This window comes from Colletes gigas, unplaced genomic scaffold (genome assembly GCF_013123115.1).
Source record: "Colletes gigas isolate AHSC1104 unplaced genomic scaffold, ASM1312311v1 Colletes_gigas_Sc00021, whole genome shotgun sequence".
Classification (NCBI taxonomy): domain Eukaryota; kingdom Metazoa; phylum Arthropoda; class Insecta; order Hymenoptera; family Colletidae; genus Colletes; species Colletes gigas.
Window position 1 is genome coordinate 2,598,935 of NW_025106650.1, and position 25,194 is coordinate 2,624,128.

Here is a 25,194-nt window from a genome sequence, read left to right on the forward strand (position 1 = left end):
TTCGGTCAAGCACTTCTGCACACGAACTTTTTATAAGTCACGTTAATTATTATAGAGTAATTAGTAACTGAATCCCCACTTTACGAGTTCTATTTACTCGAACAGTATTGCAGTTTTCACAGCATATGGAATATTAATTACGCCATACAGCACAACGATTTAACATAGACCGATCGAGACACTCTTAATTTTCTATAAACTAAGGTACGAGTACGAAATATTTTATGCAAATAGTGTAGAACGTAAAAAAAACATAGGAGCCAGAAAGCGTGATACATACAAAAATCACTTAAAAAACTATATTACAAAAAAAATTGTTTTCATCGCAATTGCGTTTCTTTGGATTTCGGTCGATATACCTTTTTCGAGTAAGTCCGAGTACTGCGATAATTTACACAAAGGAGTTACTACTAAACATCTTCGGAAGAACATCGCATCGCGTCGATGAAATTGGAGAATTGCATGGTGCCTAATGTGTCGGTGATGAATACAGCCCTGAAAATTGTGGCGGCGAAGCCGCCAAGAGGCGCGCGCAGTCCACGAAATATCCAAGCGTTTCCCCGCGGCCGACATGTTCGCGCGGCCAACAGCTGTTCCGAAAGGCGAGCGAACTCCCCATCGTAATCTGGGTCATGGAAACTGCGCAAAATGGGTTGCACTTGCACCGAAAACGCGCATTTCTTCAAAAACCGGCGGATCGCCTCGGGAATTTCGCCTAATCCTATGGACGGAACTAGCACGCGATACGTTGCTGTCCACACTATAAATTGCCATTCGAAATATGCAACCTCCTCCGAGCAGCCGTTGCATATCTGTCAACGTGCTTGACTGGTTCCCGACGAGAGAGCCGTACGTGGATTGGCCGAGGATTTTCGGACATCGACCTACGCGCGAGCCTCGAAACGTGCTAATCACAGAATGCGTGTAGACGATATTTCGTCGAATATACCACGTGCCCGCGTGAATAATCCCGTCTTAATGTCTTACGCCCGGTATTTCTTCCTTTGGAATCTTTTATCGAACCGTCCCGTACAATTTTCTCTTCGACGCCGTACGAAGTCGGGCACAGCCCACGTGAAACGTAATCGGTATCCCTTGAATACGTACACGGCACCACGTGATTGATTTGGTATTTTCGTTTAACCTTTATAATACTCGTAATTTGTAAGTTCTTTCAGAAATGCTATTATCACGATTGTACACGTCCAGTAATTGGTTCACACACGATTCAGATTGAAACAATGTTGAGCCAACGATGAATTCTAATTTCGTCTGATACTTGGTATATGATTGTTTTGTGACGTATCGAGCACTTTAAGTCGATTAAACTTGAACCTTTTTTTTTATTAAAAAATTGCTATTCGCAGAACCATGCATCGGTAACTTTAAAATTAATGAAGAAAATATTTCTAGATTAATGCAAAGTACTTATCTGTATATTCCCACACAGCATAAATAAACAATAAAATGAATTTCCTACAAATAATATTGTTATTTTATTTATAATTAAATTTATATTTAATCTCATCTAGTCTCAGTGAAATTTGAATTATTTATAAAATATTACTATCTATGTTGTAAATACATATATTGATTAGATGTGTTAAATAAGTATATTAATTTATTTTATAGATTATATGCTATACGTTTTTAGACTAACAAACTTGTTATTAATCAAGATAATATAAACATTAAAAAGACTCGGAAAGATAAAATATATTTTGTATAATAAGAATTTCACATTGTACATTGCACATTGCAATAAACAAATTTGCCATAAAATGTTTAAGAACGTAGTTGTAGGCATATCTGGTGGAGTTGATAGTGCTGTTGCAGCATTTATGTTAAAAAATAAAGGTAATTTAAGAGCATCGAAGAATCGAGTACTACGTATCAATTAATAATATTCTTAAAATATTAAAACTAGAATTATCACAGGATTCAATGTCACTGGAGTATTTATGAAAAATTGGGATATACTTGATGAAACTGGAAGGTGTGCAACTGAAAAAGATCATGAACATGCACTATGGGTGTGTAATAAATTAAGAATTCCTCTTGTAGAAGTCAATTTTGTAAAAGAATATTGGAATAATGTCTTCAGGTATGTATCTTTATCTATTTTTTTTTAAGATTAATATTTTATTGTTTGTGCTGTTTCTAGCTACTTGATAGACCATTACGAAAAAGGGAGGACACCAAATCCTGATATTCTATGTAACAAATATATTAAATTTGACAAATTTTTTCATTTTGCGCGTACTGAACTTCATGCTGATGCTATTGCAACTGGACACTATGTTAGAACCAGTTTTGGACCATATCTTGAACATTTCAAACCAGACACCGGTAAGTATAATTTTTAATGGTATGCAAATATATGTTTCATAGTTGTAAATATAATTGGTAACATTATTTTTAATACTTTTTAGGCGTTCATTTACTTAAAGCACGAGATAAGAATAAAGATCAGACATTTTTCTTGTGTCAAATACCTCAGCACACATTGCGATATTCTATGTTTCCTCTTGGAAATCATTTGAAAAATAATGTCAAACAAATTGCCAAAGAAGCTGGATTAGATTTAATTGTTCGTAAAAAGGAAAGCATGGGTATATGTTTTGTGGGGAAACGAAATTTTCAAGATTTCATATCCGAGGTATATAATGATTTCAAATAGATTTAAAATATAGTTATTAGTTTGTTTATTAATTTTTTCATAATATTTGTAGTACATATCCGACAAACCTGGGGATTTTGTAGACTTGGATAGTGGTCAAGTAGTTGGAAAACATTTGGGCTTTCATCATTGGACCATAGGTCAGAGAACTAAAATTGCAGGTAGTCTGGAAGCATACTTTGTGCAGAAGAAGGATGTAGTAACGAATAATATAATTGTAGTATGTATGAAAAGTTAAGCACATTAATTCATTACTAGATTACTATTATTTATTAATGTTTATAGGTTCGAGGAACACATCACCCAGCACTGTATTCAAATTTTATGATGGCAGAATCTGCTTATTGGATACACAAAGAACCGGAACAATTTAATAATTATTTCAGAATATTAAATTGTGACTTTCGTTCTCAGCATAGATATCCTGTAATATCTTGCTTACTTCACAAAACTATAAATGATCAATTACTAATTCGAATTAGCCTACCTGCAAGAGCAGTTACAGATGGACAGGTATAGTTCTCTTTGTATATTAATTTTGTTATATTACTATGTTATAGTATTTAATAATAAATAATACTTATTATTAATTCAGTTTGCTGTTTTCTATAACGACGAAGAATGTTTGGGCAGTGCCCCGATTGTATGCACTGGCCCATCATATCATTCTCTTAAACAAGAAGTGAATGTTGAACAATTGCCAGATTATTACAAACCCGAGGAAGAATTTGCACATGCAACTGTGTAATTTACAATACATATTTGACAGTAGCATACTGTAAAATATACTTTTTTGGTAAAAAATAAACTGGAAAATATACTGGAAAATTTCGATATCATTTTTATTGGTTATATTGTCTTTCCTTTGTTTTTTGAATAACCTTAAAAAATCAAAATCAAAGTTTCTTCCGTATTTTATTACAGGTTTACATCGTCATGTTATTTCTCATTTGCAGCATAAAGTGTTATGTTACATTAAATATATTTCTTTACATCGACTCATCGATAGATCGAATGCGATTAAATTAAACTGTACTACTAACAATTGTCCCAAAAACAGTAAATCATCGGTAACTTGAAATTAGAAGTAGAAGATTTCGCTTACACGACAGAGTATTTGGTTAAAATGGTCCGTGATTGTAGAAAAACGAAAGTAAAATCATATTGGTGATACAATTGTACATTTCAATATTGCAATTTTCTTCTGGAGCAATACACATTTATTAAGATCTACGGGCAATGACGATGATGACCGCCGAAGAGGAACTTTATGGATGCAATATAGTGTATTGGAATTTTTTGCCAAATCATGAATGCGTCAGCAGGAGAAAAGTACAATCTAGCGGTAAGTTAATCCCCACGAATCTAATTTGGAAAAGGATCTCTGCGATTCAAATTTGACAAAAAAAGACAAACCGTCGATGTTAATCGTATAAACCATCGTGTACGATGACTCCGTAATTTTAATCAATACTAAAAGCTTAAACATTGAAAGGGAACAGAGGAAAAATAAAATTGAATATTGTACCATCCCAGAGGTACCAGCGGTTACCGGGAGCCTCGAGGGAAAGTGCAATAGAATCTGTCAACAATGTAGTATACTCGTTAATCTTTTATAATTAGGCATTACAATGTAACTTTGCGGACTGTTCTAGAGATGACGCCATAAACCACCGAGAACGATCGCCACAATATTGCAATGTACCTCTGCATTGTGGTAAAGGTTCTTTGGTAACTGCAGGGAAAAGTCATGCATAAACAGTCGAAGAACTTAGCATGTACATTGGTTTCCTGTAACTTCGTTACTCTAAAAGTTCCGGTAGAACATCAGCGGTGAAAAAAATGAAGAAAAAACATCCGACGAACTTTGACCCGTTGTTCAAGGTTCCGCTGAAATCCGAGGATTTTATTATGGGCGAGGAAAAGGGGGCTCGAACTTGTTACACCGGTAACAGTAATTGAGCCCGCGCGCTAACGGACGAGAAATCGGAAGTACCGCGGAGATGATTGCTCGTTCGCCTTTTGAAGTTCCTACGTCTTGTAACGGCAATCGGCGCTGGCGATGAGAAAAGACGTTAATAACGTCGGGGGTTACGTGTAGAATGTAAAACAGCGCGACGCGTTATTGAACGATAACTGCAAGTTATTAGGGTCGATTGACGAGTAACTGGACGTAAGGAGCGCGTAAAATGCCTCTCGCGGTGTGCGTGCACGTACAGAGCTCCGCCTCGATTGTTGGTTACCATCGCCATTGGCGTTGACCGCCGACGTTACATATGTAAATTACTCCCCGTACAAATGTCGCTGGGACTAATTCGCCCGTACGCGCAATGTTACATTAACATTCGCGTCGTGATCGTTGCCGCACAATAGGCTTCAGTCTGTTCCTCTTCACGGGCGCGGTGTCACCGTTCGAATCGGTGCTCCGGTTCCACTTGAAACTTCGCGCTACAGTTCCACGTTCGATCTCGATCCCCGTACCGCGGATCTTCCTGCCCGGCGAGGCTCCCGATCACCGGACGATGTGACATCGCACGAAATTCCAAGAGCACGCGATCGGGCCCAAGGGATCGAGACACGATTCTTTCACCGGTTGTGTAATTTTGTGGGAGTTACGATGAAGTAGAGCGCGCAGGAAGGACTGACAAGCACCGGTCCGATTTGCTTCCAGGAAAGATGAGGGGCGGAAGTAGTTTGAATCAGTACAACGACGACGACTTCTTCAGCGGCGGGCCGTGTCCATCGTGCAGGCTGGCCATCAACAAGGAAACCGGCCGACTCAAGTTCGTAAGAAGTATACTCAGGATGATTTTGTCTCCGATTACCGCGTTGGGTAACCATCGACGTGACACGGGTGATTTTGTTCGAAATGCGCAGGTGGTGCATGGGTGGAAACGACACTTGGCGCTTTCGCGTCAAATTGATGTTACTGATACCGGCGGTGTTATTGCCGATCACTATAATCTTCATCGCATTGTCGCGATCGCAGGTAATCGGCAAAGCACCTTATCACCGCACGTATTTGATCCACGCGACACGGAGGCAGGACGAGAGGGCCGAGGAAACCTTCCCGCGTAAGTCTATCGCTGTTCCGCGCAATGTACGGTGTAACGAGAGATTACTCTTAATAACAACTAAATAAATTTGATGTCCATCGCTCTTAATCATTTTTTTTATAACTTTTCTTAAAGTTCAAATCTATATGCACTATTTATAGATGGAATAAATAATGCTCGTATCGCAGATATTTTGATGTCTTACAATAAGTAATTTGAAAAAGCAGTTACATTTATTATCTCATGTTCATAACGCTGTATCTCATTTGTCTGAATGAACTAATATTTGTAAGTTAAGGCACTGGAGAGACCATTGGCAATGAAATTGTTTCTGAATATTAAAGTTGGGAAATCGAATTTTGACCGCGCGAAGCCGCTTTCCAGATCACTGTGTTCCGTAGCGACGTTCGTAAAATGAACTTGACTTTAACGACGTCCGGTCTGTTGGGTACTCAAGGATCCGTACGGTTAGAGTAAAGCGCGTACGCGTGGCCGTGATTTGTCGGTCGGTCACGAGAGAATGAGGATCGCGGAAAATGATTAATATGCGACTGAGAAACTAATCCGTTGCCTTATGATCACGGTTCACGCCGATCACCCAAACCAGAGAGGAACACGATTCTTATCCGAATAAACATTTTGAATAACGAATTTTTTAAGTCTGCCTATCTCTGATCCATACGTTATTTGATTTTGTAAACCCCAAAATATAATACTATATTTAGTTTTAGATAATAAAGTTTGGAGCGATCAGGGGGTAGATTACCTGCTTGTGATCTCTAGATCAGACAGTTATAAGTAGTGGTGGGACTTTGAATTTTATTGTTGAAAGTGTATAGTCCGGGCCACGATATAGCGAGATCGTGAACTAAACTCTTGAGGGTTGGGATCGAGTATTGTTGCGGCACTTAGGGCCGTACATGACATCTTGCTTGAGGGTGCCTTTCTGAATGTCTTTCTGTATCCGTAACTGCGCTACCTTTTTTTATTTTCTGCATGCATATATTATGAGTAGGTAAATTAAGATATTAAAGACTTGAGTAAGACCTTCACCTGTTACTATACCTCTAAAAATGGCGACACTAAATAAAACATTTCTTCGTACGGCCCTGACTATGGTCTAAGGCCCTTAGCTGCTCGTATTTCTGTCAATTCCTTGTTCCAGGAACTAAAACGTGTAAACTTTGACACCTACTCGAGTTTACGACCTCGCTATATCGTGGCCCGGACTATACATAAAATCCTAAATTTCGACACCTGTTATCCGACTACTTAGTGGAAAGAATATCGCGGGGTACTCGAAGCGTACTTAAATTTGTAAAGCGATATGCTTGAAGATAAATGATGTTACACATGTTTTTTTTGCCACTCATAGGATCACACAAGACTACAGGCATCCTTGTCGCGCCTTCACCCTCAATGTACCAGGGTTCAAAAACTATACTCGGTATAAGGTATACAGTGAGATACTCGAGGCACACTCAAGTGGCACGGAAAGCGATACCATGAAGGGTACAAACCGCCAAATGTAATTTTCATGCTGTTGGCATGCTTAGGTCCTTAACGCGCTAATGATCAAAAAGTATACAGTCCCTGGGTTCTTGACTTCCAACATTCAAGTGCACTATCGTCTTCAACCCCTGCTGTTTTTTTTTACGACCTTACCATATTTCTTCCAGCAAGAGTGTGCGTCCTGTAACTCGTACGCATAAATGAAAAAGTTGAACGGTATGACAATGTGTATCTTCTTATGACCTCACTCTTTTTATAAGTAGAATCATAAATCCTTTTCCAAGATTCTTCCTGTTGTTATCCATATAAAAGTATTACGAGAAGATGTACGAAAAATGAGTACAAAGTATTTCAGATTTCTTAATAAAAATAGTTTCTTATTATTTAGTGGAAAAAAGAATCGTCGAGTTTAAAGAAACTAGGGAATAGAACGTGTTGTACCGTTTAACTTTTCCTCTACAATTGCGTAACGTATCTCATAGTCTTTATAGCCGCTTGTGTTTGTAGTTATCAAAATTACGAGCCCAACGTTCGTTTCTAATAAGTGCACGCAACCCACCAGAGGAGGATCAGGCCTCTATTTGTTAAATGGCCGCTAGTTTCCGATGATTTGACTATTATTGTCAATCGTAAACTACGGTCGCTCTAAATAAGAGATTTATAAATTTTTACATCGGTATTAAGAATCAAAAGAAGGAGTCAAAAAACAAAAGGGCTTACAGGCAGTAAAAGTAAAATTGGTACACGCGGTGATTGAACAAAAATATCATAAGGCAACGGATCGGATCGAGGGTGGTGAATACGTTCGACGATCGAGGGAATAGAGAGACGGTTTACTGATACGAAATATGTTAGCAGCGACCAGCCGTGGCGAGACAGAACGGGCGGGCGAGGAAGAGGAAGAAGACAGAATCTTAATATCTGGAATGAAAACGAGCTACGTGCCGGTGGAGACTCTACTTCCGCCGCAGCAGCTACAACGACGCAAGAGAGAACTAGACGGGGTACATTATCCGCAAGCAAATTCTAAACAATTCCACGGTCAGACGCGGACTAGCTAACCGATATCGTCTCTTCTTTTCTCTCTTTCCCCCTTCACCCTGCCCCCTGTTCACGCCGAAACACGACCCGTCCGACTTCTCCGAGTCCGCACGATCGTTAGCTTCGACGATCACCGACCCACGACCAGTGGGCCCGACACGATCAGCGAAATAGTCTCGAGGAGAGCCACGATCGTTTTCAGGATAGTCGTGCATCCTTGTTTGGCCTCGAGCCCGACAAGCGAACGCCGTATCCTCCAGGATTTTCTATACGAACCGACACGATACCTGGCAAACGATGAACGATCTTCTCAGATCGAGTGTTACAAATAGGGGCTTGTATCAAAATGGAAAATATCAGTATTTTTCGATTGTACATTTCTACTCCTTATATAAACCGAAATTTAGGAATACCGGTATTATTTTCTCATCCTTATTATACTTACAATTAGAGACAATCTCTCATACCGAAACCGATATAACACTGAGATTACTGTGACACCAAAACTAAAATAATTAGTGTAATTATGATTCGTTCGACAAGCACGATTTTCTAAAACTTTCAACCTAGTAATCTTGTAGAATTGAATATCATTTTTTATATTGCTTATATATCTCGAATTAACCGACCACGTAAACGCAACGAGTATCGTGTGCGCAATAACGTTAATTAGCGTTAATCAACATCAAATTAGTGTTACTGGTGCACTGTATAAATATCGATCGTCCCACTGCCAATCCTGTCTCTCATTTCGTACAAGGACAATTAAAATTGAGGATACCGTTTCTTCTGCGACCAGGGAACAGAATTCTGAAGCACGTTTCCGTATGAATAGATTTCTATGTCTCTCGCAGTTCTTTCGTTTCCTTTTCTTTTTCTTACAAATCCCGATAAATTACATTTGTGAAACGTAAGAAGCTCTAAACTGAATTTTCTAAAACGAACACCTTGTGCAGGTGCAGTCGACCAACTACGTTACCGGAAAAACAGATGACCGGAACGCTGACGAAGATTTGGACAACTTCCTGGGTGATTACTACCTTGAAGTGGACACCGACGAGATAAAAAATAATTCTGAAATACAGAGCAACGATTATCAAGAGTTAGTATAATGCCGGTCATTGAAAAGTAGTTATACCATTCAGTTTCTTCAGATGTTTAGGGCTTTTTGCAGTTGTATACTTTAGGGAAATGGAAGTCGAACATTTAAGCTAGATTCTGTTTACAGATACTGACACTAATGCATCCTCAGATTTGTTATAAACTACGATATTATTAATATCTTCTAATGTCAACGAATCCTCAGGTATTTGAACTACTACGGACAACTCAACATACGTTCAGATACGCCTATGATGTCTGTGATATTACTAACCGTTAATGATCGTTAATTAGTGTCGATAGATTCTTAGGTCTCTGAACAATGGGTCACTTTACAGGTACAAGAAACTTACGTTGATTTTATTTTCCAGATATGACGAGCACCCGGACTCGAGCAAAGCGGAAGAAGAGCTCCGCTCGAGGCTGTCGAATGGAACATACGACGATAACGAAGACCGTTCTCAAGAAGAGTCCGACGAGGGTGAACAAGGTGGTAGACGCTCGATTTCGATCGATGACTCGGACACAAGCCTGCCGATCGCCGACGAGCAAACCAAGGACGACGATCCTGATTTCCACGCGTTTTGGAAAGGCAAGGGGAACGAGTGGGCTATCAGAGAGGCTCAAGGTACACTTGACGCTCTGTCCCTCTAGTCGCTCTGCGTAATTTCTGCTCATACGCTTTTTAAGAAACAGATATTCGCCGCAGCAAAAATCATGCTCACGTACATGGACAGGAGCGCTGACCCGTGCGAGGACTTCTATCAGTACGCTTGCGGCAACTGGGCGAGACACAATCCTATACCAAAGGACAAGGCGGCCTACGACACTTTCGAAATGATCAGAGAGTCGTTGGATTCTGTTCTGAAGGAGCTGCTGGACGATCCTATACCCATGGACCTCGAGTCCAACTCCAACGACGCGACCGTGAAAGCCAAGCAACTGTTTCAAAGTTGCATGAATTACGGTAAATGCGGGTCGACGTCATCCCCCTTAGTCGCAACTTCCTTCTCTCGATACGATCGACTTTTTGCGAATTTAAAGTTAACTTTCGAAACGTATTAACGCGTGAAATGTGGCTAGAGATATTGGAGCAACGGATGGAACGGCCGCTCACACAGCTCCTGGACGAACTCGGCGGGTGGCCTATCTTGAGACCGAACTGGGATCCAGAGAAGTTTGACTGGCTTCTATTGGTCGCTCAGTTGCGACTGTACAACAACGATATCCTCATCTCCGAATGGGTTGCGCCGGATATTAAGAATAGCGAGCAATACGTAATACAAGTAAGAACCCGAATTCTCTGAGATTTCTATCGAAGATAGGATCAGAAACGTGGAAACGCAGTTTCGAAAAGTGCCTTTCCACTTCGACCCTCGCCTCGTAAACTCTCTAAGGTCGTCCAGTCCTCTAAGAGACCTCCATCTCTTTCTCCAGATCAAGATCCAAAGAGAATTTTAATTGCAGTTCGATCAGACGTCGTTGGGTCTTCCCACCAGAGACTACTTCCTTCAGCCATCGAACACGATATATTTGAAGGCTTATAAGAGTTATTTAATAAAAATCGCGACCCTGCTCGGCGCATCGTTGCAGAACGCCACCAACGACGCCGACGAGTTAATAGAATTCGAGACGAAGCTTGCCAAGGTACGCCGTTGATACTTGGCAATTTTACCTTCCATTTTTCGATCCTTTATCGGAGGACTCGACGCGACTGACTTCGTGTTTCGCAGATTACGTCCACCCCCGACGAGAGAAGAAACGTTTCAGAACTTTATCAAAGGATGAGCATCGGAGAACTGAGAACTCTAGTGCCACAGATCAATTGGCATCGATACTTGACTATCGTATTAGCGCGACCAACGAATATTTCCGAACCGGTTGTCGTTTATGCGCTGCAGTACATACAGGATTTAGTGAATCTACTTGCAAAGACAAGTCCACGGTACGCCGTTAAGATCAAGCCTTTGCGGTCCGAGACATTTTACTAAAAATATCCTAATCGTTTTCTTTCCTAATTTGTAGAACTATCGCAAACTATCTCCTGTGGCGATTTGTCAGGCACAGAGTGAACAACTTGGACGATCGATTTCAGGAAGCTAAGCAAAGATTTTATTACATTCTCTTTGGGAGGGAGCAAGCACCGTCCAGATGGAAGAACTGTGTGGCACAGGTGAACTCTAATATGGGTATGGCAGTCGGATCGATGTTTGTGAGGAAGTATTTCGATGAAAAAAGTAAAAACGATGTGAGGAGAATCATGTTCTTTGTTGAACATCTAGAAACCGATAACATCTGAATTGATATTCTTCTATGCAGACCCTGTCCATGACTCGAGAGATACAACGATCGTTCAGAGAACTCCTGAACCAAACATCTTGGATCGACAACGAAACGAAAGAGTTGGCCACCGAGAAAGTGAACGCCATGCTATTAAGGATCGGCTATCCGGATTTTATTTTACAGTCCGAGCTACTGAACGAGCGTTACAAGGATGTGAGTTGATATTATGCCCCTTGGCGATTAGAAAATTGCAATAATTGCGTTGTTGTGTAAACGTACTTCCTGGCGTAACTCTAGGTGGTGATTTATCCGGAAAAGTACTTCGAGAACACGCTGAACATCTTGCAGCATCTAACCAGGGTGGAGCAGGATCGTCTTGGCAGCCCTGTGAACAAAACGCTTTGGAACACTGCGCCAGCGGTCGTCAATGCTTATTATAGTCGCAGCAAAAATCGGATAAGTCAGTCGACCCTTCTCTATACAAGCCTAAAGAAAATAAATAATAATCTAGGAGTTGGACGAAGAGTCTTTGAACTATTTACAACTCGACATTTTCGTTATTTGATTCTAAACTTCAAAAAAAAAAAAAATTTCTTTCGGTTTCACGACTCTGATATATTTCAATATTGAACTTTTACTTTTCCACTTTTCTTGTAATTATCAATTTTGTTTAAATTACTCCGAGGGAAACTAATTAATAAATTGCTTTCCATCCTCAGTGTTTCCAGCTGGCATACTACAGCCGCCCTTTTATCATAGATACTTTCCACGGAGCCTCAATTTCGGTGGGATCGGTGTCGTGATCGGACACGAAATCACTCACGGCTTCGACGATAAAGGTCGGCTGTTCGATAAGGATGGTAATTTACATAGATGGTGGAAAGACGAGGCCATTTATGGCTTTCACGAACGTGCCCAGTGTCTTATCGGTAATGGAGCGCTTCGAGTACCATAGTCCGTTACGAACTTTCGTTCGCGAGTTCGAAAACTGTTTAATCTTTCAGACCAATATAGTCATTACATCGTGAGCGAAGTTGGAATGCAAATAGATGGGCACAACACACAGGGGGAGAACATCGCGGACAACGGTGGTATTAAACAAGCTTTTCGAGTAAGCATTTTTCATGCACCGAATAAATAAAAGTATCTTAGCTCTCAACTTCCGCGATTTTTTAAAATAATATTCAAAATTATTAATACATTGTTTATTTTTAAATACTGTATGAAGTAGTTTAACCTATTGCAGTTGTATATCCGCGGTTTGTGGCGTCAAAATGTGGTTCTAATCGCTTGCGGTGTTCCTCGATATCTTTCGAATCGATTGTAAAAGTTCCTGACATATACTAGGTGTTCGGCCATCCCTGGGAAAAATTTTAATGGGGGATTCTAGAGACCAAAATTAGACGAAAATCAAGAATACCAATTTGTTGATGGAGGCTTCGTAAAAAAGTTATTAACGTTTAAGGTTCCGCTCGTACTGAATTTTTTTCTCGAAAATACGTAAGATTTCAGGGGTATGTCCATTCACCAAAAATGATTGTAATTGAACCCCGCAATCGAAAATAATTTTTCCAAAACGATTTGAAATTTCTTTTTTCCGACGAAAAATTTCACACCTCAAATTTTTTTTCTAGAAAGTGGGTAGGATTTCGGGGGTATGTCTATTCATAAAAAATGATTATAATTGACCCCTGCAACCGAAAATAATTTTTCCAAAACGATTAAAAATTTTTAAATTTAATTATTAATAACTTTTTAACGAAGCCTCCATCAACAAATTGGTATTCTTGATTTTCGTTTTATTTTAGCCTCTAGAATCTCCCATTAAAATTTTTCTCAGGATTAGCCGAACGCTCTGTATTTTTAATTTTAAACGCGCAAATAAAAACAGTCACCGCCTATAAAATGTTTCAACTTTTTCGGCAGTGTCGTTTCTTTCAAACTTGATATATTAGAACCTTTAAAATATAGCGTCAACATTTAAACAAGATATGATTAATTTAACTTGAAATAAGAAAAGATTAAAAATCATTCTGGGCAATTAATTCGTACGTGATGCAAGTAACTTCTTTGTCTTTAATATGTGTATCTTACCTTAAAATTCAGTCTCCACGAAATTTTAGCACCATTAATTGTTTGTCCAGTGATTATTGATCGCACGATACAACAGAGACACTCTTCGTAACGTCGCTTCTGTGGATTTCCGACTGCAAACGGTTAATCGGATTTTAAAAATGACCATTACACGCGTGTCGATCGTATTGTACTTTAGTAATAACCATTTTTTAAATTGCTTGCTTTCCCCCAAATTCAATTGTCTTTCACAGGCCTACGAAAGATGGTTGCGTTTAAACGGAGACGCCGATGAAATTCTGCCCGGTTTAAACGCGACGGGAAAGCAGTTGTTTTTCCTGAATTTTGCCCAAGTGTGGTGCGGCTCGATGAGACCGGAAGCGACCAGAAACAAATTGAAAACCGCTGTGCATTCTCCCGGCAAGTTCCGCGTGATCGGTACCTTGTCGAACTCGAAAGACTTCGCGGAAGTATTCAACTGCTCTCTCGGTGCACCCATGAATCCGCTCAAGAAATGCTCCGTTTGGTGACGGACCACGAGCTTGTTACTCCGCCAAAGCCCATCGATCGTGGATCGAGTGAATCTTCGCTTCGTTGAAGCAGGACAACGTGAGGGAGACCGGTAGATGGAAGTGTTAATCGTTGAAATTAATCGTACGCTCCTGAAATATTCAGATACTCGTCTCAAAAGTTAAACTATAACCATTACACGCTTTTTAATGATAGTTAATGCTGTAGAGCAACTGCCTCTGCATTGATTTTCGTCAGAAAAAAAAAAACATTGTTTCCCGCAAATTAGAATGCAACACGAAGAAACCGATGAACCGATGGGAATAATAATTGTCGAGTTCTAAAACTGTTATTCAACGAATAACGAGTATGTAACATAATCTATTAGGGGAACTCTATTCTCGTACTAACAAAATACGTTGTGTAACGATAAACAAAGTAACGTTATCGTACGATACCTCGGCTTGCTAGTCCGAGATTAGATGTCGTCAAACAGCTGCGCTGTTCGATCGTCGTTGAAAATTGTAAAACAGAACCAAAGACAATAATAATTTCAGACAGTCATAAAAATCTTTACAATCTATTTCCCTGTATATCCACACACTACTACATATATTGAAATTCTTTCGTCGTTCTATAACTTATGCATCGTATGTCACCCGATCTCGCGGAATCGTCAGAGCCTTGCGAATCGTTCGTTACCGTCCAATGTACATCATACATACTATGGATAGAAACGTTCGCATTACATTCGTAGAAACTCGAAAGAAAACCGTCAACAACTCGGTCTGCCGTACAGTCTCGCGATTCGTCCGCGAGACGCACACGTGAAGAAGTCTTGTTTATCATTGACTTAATTGGATACCAAGTCATTCTTTCGTTTCTTTTTTTTTTTTTTTTTGTATCTTTCTTTCTTTTTACAAATTCTTTTGTGTCGCATATATAATAAATAGAGTAATAACGTCGTTGAACTTCGCAAACAGGGTATCGACGACACCGTATCGTAGCTTAATAAAAAAAGAAAAAAGGTTCCAAAAAGTCTCTCGCAAGGGTAGAAAATACAGGAAACAAACTATCGGTTCGTAAATGCGATATCCATTGACTATCTTGTCGCCTTGTACTATGGTACTCTATAATGACAATAAAATACTTCAGTCGAGCAGTTTGAACACGTCCGATTCTTATTGACTTGTCGAGGTTCCGATCGGTTTCTGTGAGGAAGAGACTCGCGCTCGCCCCACGGTACACAATTCACAATCGTCCACATAAACTAACTCGCACACAGAACCAGAAATGAAAGTTTCACCGATTATACAATCCTATTTTTACAATTTATTTACGTATTGCCTTTCGTATCAAGTGATTGAGTAGTAAAAATAAAATCGTACACGTATCGCGCGTTCAATTATTTAGTATAAAGCAAAGTAAAACAAATTGAACGATACCTGAATCGACTGAGAAATTATTGTTCGAGTTTTAAAAATATTTCGTACGAAACTCATCGTCCCTTTCGGTGCAAAGGCCCGAATGTTTAGTAAACGTCGTGTGCGAAAATTCCGTAGTCGCGTTTGTTAAATATATGCACAGACTTCACTTATCAACATCCCAAGCAACGAAAGGGTTACTTGTAATCACAAAAAGCTTGACCGCTTTCAAGCGTAAACAATACTTTTCACAATCATACAATATGCTTTATACTAATTAATTTCCATAGTGTGAGCTGACACTTGATTATAAGAGGCGCATTTATTTGCAGTCGTAAGTTGTACTAATAAATCAGGAATTTTGTGGATACCCTTTCGTATTATTGATACTTTTTGCTCGTTTGCCTTATATTATATGCAAAATCGTAGTTTCGATGCCGCATTTCGCAGATCCGACATTCTTATAGCCGTACTTTGTATACGGTATTATTAAAAAAGTTACAATTAAATTCGGTGGAATACTTCTTTTCGAAAATGAAAAGCTCACGACTTATCTAGGAAGTCCGTTCTCGAAAAATTGATAAATGACATGAAAAATACACGCGACGAATGATACAAAGGATCGTCGCGATCTTTTGAAAATGAAAACATATGTATATCGCTGAAGTATATGTATGTAAGACGCTCCGATGAATAAAACAATACACGTATCGAGTAATGAAGAGTTATTTTTTTTTTTTTGCAATCTGCATGCACCCTGCATTAAAGAAGCACGCCATCGTTTTTCAAAATTCTTCAATTTATGCAGATTGTAGATATAGACATTCTCGTAGTGATATTACATACCACATGAAATTCGATGGCCTTAATCCTATTATGTATAGCCATTACAAATTATACGAGAGTTTAGATTCTTTACCTTCTATGACGTTTTATCAAAATTGGCCTATTAAATATATAAATATATGTTTCGCGTGTGCTACTTCCGTCCACCTAATTAAAGTCAAGTGGAAATGTACCTTAACTTCCTGTTCAACTCCTATTACCACTGTTACGTATACGTATTGTGTTAACAAATATTCTTCACTTATGCAGAAACTGGTACTCCAAAATGTCTTCTTCGTCTGGAAAAAAGAAACGGTGTCTTATGTTTCGGTTTGTAAACATATTTCTGCTTAGCTGCACTAAAAGGACATACTATATCTATATATAGGAGTTCTCAGTGCAGTGTAACGAAACTGCCAAGGTAATGGGGGATTTGCATGTACAGGTACAAAACTACATGTTTGCCTTGTATGTAATTTATGCAAGAGCATTACAAACTATTTAAAATACATACGAATCAAATGTTCTACTACTAAATTATGTAGACACATTCGCATTTGTACAGATATGGATGCTCGTATGATGCTGTATTTGTTTAAACAAGCAATTAACAGTGCAAGAATATCAAAACAGGTTCGAAGATGCATTTCAGTGTGTTAGTCAGCTTTGTTTTAGAGCGTGGACAATTCTAAGCCGAACGAACGGTTTCTCTGATTGTACCTAACATAAGGGAAAACTTTTACTTGTAACAATGACATAAGAAAGAAATTAATGGTTATTTTAATAAATAATACTCTCATGATAGTTCATCTATACTGATGTTCGACATTAGATACAAATTACTCTCTAACGTTTTAAGTTAAAAGAAAGATACAGAAAGAAAGGACGAGCGGCGGATTCGCTCGTCGTAACAAAATAAAATACACTCACAGATATTGTCTCTGCTATTGTTGTCCAAATCGCTAGTCTGTGTATGAGTTTCCTCGTGCATACGCCGTTCTGCATCAACCGTCAGCGCAGCACAAGGCACAAAAATGACTCGATTACGTCTTTGACATGGTGTAATCCACATGCGCACAACGTGAGTTGCAAAGGAAATTGAGTCGTTTGTATGTTAGACAGTAAAGCAGCAGGTCCTTTTAGAGCGGCACAATAAATAGAAAATAAAATAAACCAAATTCATAGTATGCCTGTGAATCACAAAATGTGCATTTTCTGTTTCATTTTCCTTTTGCTTTCTCTTTTATTTATCTTAACAACTAAAATACAGTCTTTTCGCAAACACAGATTTTGTGTTTCTCAGACAAACTGTACAACCTGTCTGCAACATAAAATATGTATATATTTTACAGAATAATATATAATGGTTGGTATCATAATGATATTGATAAATCAGTTTGTGTAACTACTTTCTTAAATATCGAATTACATAATAATTTTATCAGAACAAAAACATTCGTTGAAATTAATGATTAAATGCCAGTGCGCAATTTTCCAATGAAACTCTGCATCGATGTTTGCATTTAGTGCCTAGCAAACTGGATAAGAAAAAACGTTTTCCGATACGTATAAACATCGTTATATTACTCTCTACATGGGGGGACAATATAAAAAATTCCTATTCATTGTTACTTACAAGATACCGAAGAGAAGGAAAGGGAAAGGTCAGTTTTTGCTTTGGAAAATTGCACAGAATGAAATTTTCAAACATGGCTGCATGTTATATAAACAGACATTGATAATATCCACTAGATTATATACTTTATAAACATTAAGAAATTAATGGAAATAGTCATTCGTGTCAATATAAAAAGTTGTTAAAACTGTTATAAAAAAAAACAATGTCAAATTTGATTAAAAATCGTAAAATGTTTGAAAACAAACATTACACCATATTTGAAGTAGTCTTATGTTTTTATGACGCCAATGCATTATATGCATCGTATGCAAATATTTTCTAGCGGAATTTCATTAAAAAAGAATATTATTTAGACATAACAAGATATGCTAAATAAAAATTTATACAATAACGCAACGGCAAGACGCAATTAAATGTGACGAAGTTTGTTGGATTTAAATAAGCTTATGTGAGATGCAGAAGATATTCATATATAGATTAGATGACATCAGTGAACATAAACAATAAGAAATGCATACACCTGGAAAGCATGTATATAAATTATATGTCGCAGTTTTTTCAATACTTCTAACATTGATAAGATGGCACATTTAATATGAGCATAATTTGTTCTATTTACATATTGTCGAACCTGTGATGCAGTACCACATAACATAATTGTAAACAATTTCTTTTATCCAAATAATAACTTGAATTAGTAGGAATACAATAAAAAATGTCCTTCACGCACGGACCATGTAACTTAAATGATTCACCAATAATTGTTCAATATACAATAACGCTTTTATTGCATATTTTCTTTGTACATATATATTTTGTTTTTGTTGCGGATTGCCGTTAAAACTGCATTTTCAAAACAATAATTAGTGAATCGTTTAACATTTTGAAACAATATCCTCTCGATTTTAAAGAAATAGCTGCCCCATTGTCGTAGACAATCCTAGAACGCAAGCAATGGAAAAATATTAATAAAAATACGTACCTTTTCTTTATAAAATAAGTATAATTTACATGCATTATTTAGCAAATTATTGCAATATTCATTACTTAAATTCTTTGACGTAATATCTGTGTTATTTACATGACCATGCTTGTGCTCTACTTCTTGTGCGATCGTGCTTTACATCAACAATTACACCACAATAATATTTATAATAAAGCGTGCAGTATAGTGTATATATAATATTGAATTATCGAAATTAAATACTGAGTTCTTCGTTCATAGTAATTGTACTAGTGTCACTATTATTGTATGTATAATAGACTTCAGCACAATTGCATATCTCATGCGAGAAATTGCAGATTTACTTGTTTCACAGCAAGGTGCAATTATATGATTCTGCTTTTAATTCGTTTAAATGTACGGACTTATACAAAGTTTTAATTATAGATATGGATTTCATTATGAAATATTACTCAAAAATTAGGTGTACAATTAAGAATAATCTTTTCGAATTCATACAGGTCAAACAATAATTAAAGACAATAGATAAATCAGGATCAACTGCTACAAGGATAAAAGTTAAAAAAAAAGAAAAAAAAAGAAAAAGAAGTCGAAATTTAAACGACTATCATTATTACGACATAAAAAATACCTGTTTTACTCTTTGTTGAATTTAAATGTTACATTTTAATGCAACTTCTTTGAATCATATAAGTATATACATTTACATTTTACATGCAAATACTGTAACGAATATTAAAATGTTCTCAATAAAGACAAACTTTAAAAATATCATTACTGTAAAGTACATGGTACAAGTTGGAATGCAAAGTTGAAACGACATATATAAACAAACTGTTAAAAACTTCATGTACGAATTACATAAACCTGAAAAATAAATCGCATAGGGCAGCGAATAAATACTTTGAAATATCATGAACAAATGATAGAAAACATGCACTAACCAGAACATATAACTTTCATTTGATAATGATGTTATTAGAAAAGGAATAACTGAAGTAGTATTACAAAATAATATAAAGACCGTGTCTAACGTTCGCACGTACTTGCATAATCTTGTATAAAAATGACAAATAAAATGTTTCAAAGTATTCATTCAAAACGTTCAACTATATATCTTTCTTCAAATTTATAACTCATCTATTTACAATACCGGCATCTACATAACATCAACAAAGAATTCACAAGGATTTCCCATCGCAATGCGAAATGACTGTCTACTACCAGATAAGTCTTGTTGGTTCTGTTGATTTCCTGAACCAGTTCCTGTCTGCACAGACTGTTCAGAACCACTGGAGCGACTGCGACTACCATTAGACCTCTTTCCGTTCGAACCATTTCCATTGCCAGAATTCTTACTCGGCATAGTTGGCACCGACGGAATATGCAATTCGGTTTCAGACGCTGAAGAACAGGACTTTAAATCATGGATAGGTTCTTTGCAAATGTGCTCACTACCTGCGCTACTACCTCCTGTTAAAGTATATTACTTTGAAATATATACTGAACTTTTACAGTATTAACCCTTTGCGGACGGGTACCAAGATATTTTTGAAAATTAACTAATACGGTTTCAACAAATGTCGATTTCTTGAATACATATGTAACAATCTATTGAATTAAAGAAACTTATACATTGAATAAAAATGATGTCCATATAGGTACCATTTTCTTGTCATCTACTCCAAACCAGCTCCGTCGTGTCTAACGCTCGTGCTCCAATACGTCCGCCCGTAAAGGGTCAATTATATCGTAACTATGACCCTCACCTGAACCACTATGAACACTTTCTTCTCGATGATAACCATAAACAGTTGGTTCGTTAGTGAAATTAAATGGCATTGGACTGTATCCAGTTGCAGTATGAGGTGCATATGTTCCTGAATAAGGCATATCCCAGGCATTTGGTGGTGGTAATGGCCCAACTGTATCGCAATCTAGCTTCATGCTACTCATGGCTGAACAAAGATCGCCAAATATATAATAACATTGTTCGGAAAATGTTATTTTATTTACTGTGTGCCTAATAAAACCAGCTTTTAGCATGAGAGATGCATATTTTCTTGCATCGCGACGATCAATAAATCCTTCTACATGATTATTAAGCCAATCCACCACGTCTGCACCAATAAATGCATTCGGTATTGTTATTTTAAGCCACATACGATCACGAATCTCCAAACCCGAGTCCGGCCGAGCCATTGCTCTTACTATTGTTGGCATATCAGTATTCACTGTAAGATGAAGTTCCTCTAACGGTCCTAATAAAAATCCATTAATTTACCAATTATTGTCTTTGAAAATATTTTTTTTTTTTTAATTTTACATCGATTTATTTTTGATACAGAAAAATAATTACTTTCTGTATCTGGCAATGTGCTTGCAAGACTACTCGACGTCGATGTTAAAGTCGTGGCACTTGGTGGGCGTGGAGGAAAACCTTCACCCCTTATAGCAGCTGTATGTGCCACCCAAGCACCAGGATCTATAGGTCTTACAGGTTCTGTACGTGGTATTGTAAAATATCCTTTTGGATTAGGATCCCAGCATTTTGCAACTACTAATTTCACTGGTCTGAAAGACGTATATTCATCCGTGATAAGACGACAATATTTATATCTTTAAATTTTTAAATATCATTCATTTTAATTCCTACCCTGATTTCTGAACCACTTCGCGAAGTACTCTAACTGCTTCGTCATTAGACATATTTTCAAAGTTAATATCATTTACTTGAAGAATCATATCTCCAGGTTCTATTCGACCATCTAAAGCGACAGCTCCCCTGTTAATATTAAGTTTTATATAATAATATCATTACTCTTGATAGTATAATGAAAGCATGTTTGCTCTGTACTCTGTACTAATAATTTATTATTACAGAGCCCTTTGTAAAGTATAATTATTATTGCCTTAAAATATAACACATACCCTTTCATTATTGAACCAACATAGATTCCCCCATCTCCACCCTTGTTACTTTGACCAACAATACTAATCCCAAGGAAGGTAACAGTATCCATATTTAACGAAACTGTTATAATATTTAAGGACATTGTACTGTCTGTGATACTGCTAAAGGATGATGTTCTAGACATAGGTGGTAATCTGTGACGCCGTCTTCTCTGTGGTCTACGCCGATCTAACACGTAAATATAAAGAAATTCATTTCCCTATCTAAGGTCTATGTGTGTAATAAAAAATATTTCTCAGACACGATGAAGCAGCAATTTACCTAAGGTAGCTCTGTCAACTGTACTACTCATATTGGTATGTCTGCCAGTTGTTGACGTTATGCGGCTACTTGCATCGTCATCTGACTCTAAAAACGTTGTTGTTTCTAAATCTGAACTTAAAATAGAAGCAGTCTCATAACCATGGCCTGATCTGTGCTTTGAATGACCATTTATACGAAGTCCTGAGTCAATAAACAAATGAAAATGTTTAGATAGCGAAAATTTTGTATCATTATCACTTCTAATAAAGAAATTAGAAGAAAACTTGTGGAAATAATTATATAACTCCAAATAGTTCAAAATAGATTAATAGAATTAACAACGTACCATTATACTTATTATATTTTTCGTATTTGTCTGAATGATGTCTCGAACTTTTATGTAAATGATGCCCTTGTCGACTACTTATAATACTTTCAGTTTCAGTTAAAGTGTCATCGTGCGAAAGTGGAGGTGGACCACGAGTTGTGTGGCCAGGTGTTACATGGTCAACACGATCATGTTTGGCCTCGCTATGTGCCACTGAATCTGTGCACTGTGATGCACCATCTGACACATTACTGCCTTCAGCCGACACCAACTATTGGTAATAAACTCATTTCTATACTGAATACTTCATTATTTCTTTCTATTCTAATTTACCCTTCCTAAATTCTACATACATATCTAATTAAGCTAAATTTTTTTTATGCATCCATAATGATGTAGTTGTATTATCAACTATAGAATCATACTACAATAATTTAATAAATAACCTTTGGAATTATATTTTAGTTTACCTATTTATACAGTGCTCTAAATTTATTACCATATACATGCTTTGAGACTGAAATTGCTTTCTTCTAAATTTTATGGATACGTACATAATCTCAAAACTCATTAACCATTTTAATTATTTATAATTCCTGAAATTGCTATCAACAAAGTTTATACTATGTTGCATCCCTATTTCTGTCCTGCATTACATTTATGCTTGGCATAACTTCTTCAAAATGTAAAAGCTAAAAGTCTATTAATATTTATTATTTAATAATGTATTTAAGAATCTTACCCAAGAGACAACACGTCCATTGAAACAGGGAAGATGAGCATCATCATCTACAATTTCTTCTTTCACCACACTGTTAAAGAGATCAAAAGGATATTAATGTTGAAATTATTTAAGCAAAATAAAGTAAATATTGTAGCTAATTCGTGAAGAAACTAAAGCACATAAATAATATTAAGACTTTATATATAAATGTAACAAACTTTATGCATGGACAGAATAAACAAAAATAACATATTCTTTAAATATTTACAAATTAAAATCAAAATACTTTATTAACATTTCATGTTAATTTACAGTTTCAATACGAAAAATCGAACATTTTACTCTCAATTTTCAAATATCTGAAATATTTTATGACAGTGAAAATAAAGGTAAAGAGAAGTAAAACAAAAATATTTTTTAAACCATTAACTCGAAAAACTTGTTTGGTCAAAAACCAAATTGTTGAACTTTAAAGAGTGAGCAACAAATTTGCAATACTGTATTTAAATGTTGACCTCTAAACGATTATGCGAACGTAAATATAAATCGTTCGATCAATCGTGTTTGCGAATTTCGATAGTGTTTGAACAAAAGATGCGTTATTTTTATTTGTATTTTTACTATTTTTTATTGCTCCAGTGTAAATAGTTTAAATTCTTAAAGTCTAAATAGTATAAAGACTCGAAAAAAACATACTATTTCTTACTGTGTACTAATTCAATCTGTAATATTATTTTATTTACAGCGAATTTGGCGTCCACTGTGTAAAACAATATTTTAAATACTTCTATTTCTAATAGTATCTATCTATGGACGCACTACATCTCTGCATAAAAATACGATACAACGATCGTATTAGCGTTTATAGCTCCCGATAGATGGATGCAAATCGACTGACAGAAATACACGAGACGAAGGGATAATTGTCAAAATGTGACTCTATCACGAAAGCGCATACTGTTTTAAATCATAGGGCATTGACTTGCATCGGAAGATGAAAGATAAGTCTAACAGCGATGTCGATCGACATCGTATTATCATGAAATACACGCTACATAACATACGGGGTACATGCGTATCGGTGTGACACTCACCCAAAATCATCGTCCATTGATTTGAAGAAATACTTATAATTCGGCCGATTCAAGACATTCTTGAAGTCGGCGAGAGTGACCCTTTCCGGTGATATGGTGAGCTTCACCAAGTAAGGGGTCTCCTCATCGTCGATGTGATAAATGATCTTAGTCTCTTCCATCGTCCGAAACTCTGTTATTCTACGTACATTTGCGATAAAAACTGAATCACCCAAAGCCCACTAACTATGAACAATTCTCTTGAACCAATATGGCGCGTCACAGTTCGAGCCAAAGCCCTCGCGCGTACGGCGATTGTTCGTTCATGAAGCCCGCGGAGCTTTCGTCGATTCTGTCGCGCGTAACATTATCACGACCGCACGCATTAAGTTACGAGGAAGTCGTTGACATTATTCACGACATTCGCGCGTTACGTACCCGTTGCTCCCGACGAGTTGAATTAAACGTCAACATTCTTGTCGACATTACAAACACTCGCGACGGTCGGCCCGACACTCGACAGTACGCTCGAGAATTGGAAACGAACGATGATAGAAAGACAATCTCGAGCCTGATTTCTACACCCTTTCAGCCATTCACAGAGTTCTTCGTCAGATGGCATTACTGCACCATTGTCATCGATGACAAGGGGTTCCGAAATCCATTAAGCACTGCATTCATCGTTTTGAACTTTGTTACTCATAGAATTGAGAAAATTCGATTTTTGAAGAACGAATCGAAACT

The 25,194-nt window shown here is 37.2% G+C and overlaps 3 protein-coding genes across 6 annotated transcripts; 2 read left to right on the plus strand and 1 right to left on the minus strand.

Annotated features, from left to right (window-relative positions):
• Window positions 1–3: 3 nt before the first annotated feature.
• LOC122401060 (mitochondrial tRNA-specific 2-thiouridylase 1) lies at window positions 4–3,499 on the plus strand. Of its 3 annotated transcripts, none has more exons than XM_043402976.1 (8): window positions 4–1,282; window positions 1,633–1,857; window positions 1,939–2,104; window positions 2,165–2,349; window positions 2,433–2,659; window positions 2,733–2,900; window positions 2,966–3,193; window positions 3,276–3,499. In XM_043402976.1, the coding sequence occupies exons 2-8, from the start codon at window positions 1,782–1,784 to the stop codon at window positions 3,426–3,428; spliced, it is 1,203 nt and encodes a 400-aa protein (XP_043258911.1). In that variant the 5' UTR covers window positions 4–1,282; window positions 1,633–1,781; the 3' UTR covers window positions 3,429–3,499. The 3 variants fall into 3 exon arrangements, with proteins under 3 accessions (XP_043258911.1, XP_043258912.1, XP_043258914.1); XM_043402977.1 differs by having other exon boundaries at window positions 4–1,164; XM_043402979.1 differs by lacking the exon at window positions 4–1,282 and having other exon boundaries at window positions 1,709–1,857; window positions 1,939–2,033.
• Window positions 3,500–4,580: 1,081 nt separating this feature from the next.
• Window positions 4,581–14,810, plus strand: LOC122400972 (neprilysin-4). 2 transcript variants are annotated; one of them, XM_043402785.1, is made up of 16 exons: window positions 4,581–5,272; window positions 5,352–5,463; window positions 5,558–5,754; window positions 8,107–8,252; window positions 9,246–9,391; window positions 9,762–10,018; window positions 10,100–10,357; window positions 10,474–10,676; window positions 10,858–11,037; window positions 11,124–11,335; window positions 11,416–11,638; window positions 11,710–11,886; window positions 11,971–12,133; window positions 12,393–12,602; window positions 12,678–12,784; window positions 14,001–14,810. In XM_043402785.1, the coding sequence occupies exons 2-16, from the start codon at window positions 5,357–5,359 to the stop codon at window positions 14,274–14,276; spliced, it is 2,862 nt and encodes a 953-aa protein (XP_043258720.1). In that variant the 5' UTR covers window positions 4,581–5,272; window positions 5,352–5,356; the 3' UTR covers window positions 14,277–14,810. The 2 variants fall into 2 exon arrangements, with proteins under 2 accessions (XP_043258720.1, XP_043258719.1); XM_043402784.1 differs by having other exon boundaries at window positions 4,581–5,463.
• Window positions 14,811–14,824: 14 nt separating this feature from the next.
• LOC122400973 (segment polarity protein dishevelled homolog DVL-3) lies at window positions 14,825–24,965 on the minus strand. The gene is made up of 11 exons (XM_043402786.1): window positions 24,472–24,965; window positions 23,396–23,465; window positions 22,672–22,924; window positions 22,344–22,526; window positions 22,040–22,250; window positions 21,765–21,893; window positions 21,468–21,682; window positions 20,878–21,369; window positions 20,333–20,581; window positions 17,436–17,504; window positions 14,825–16,804 (listed from the first exon to the last, which is right to left on the minus strand). Exons 1-11 carry the CDS (start codon window positions 24,630–24,632, stop codon window positions 16,764–16,766), a joined length of 2,073 nt encoding a protein of 690 aa, XP_043258721.1. The 5' UTR covers window positions 24,633–24,965; the 3' UTR covers window positions 14,825–16,763.
• Between the last annotated feature and the right edge of the window lie 229 nt (window positions 24,966–25,194).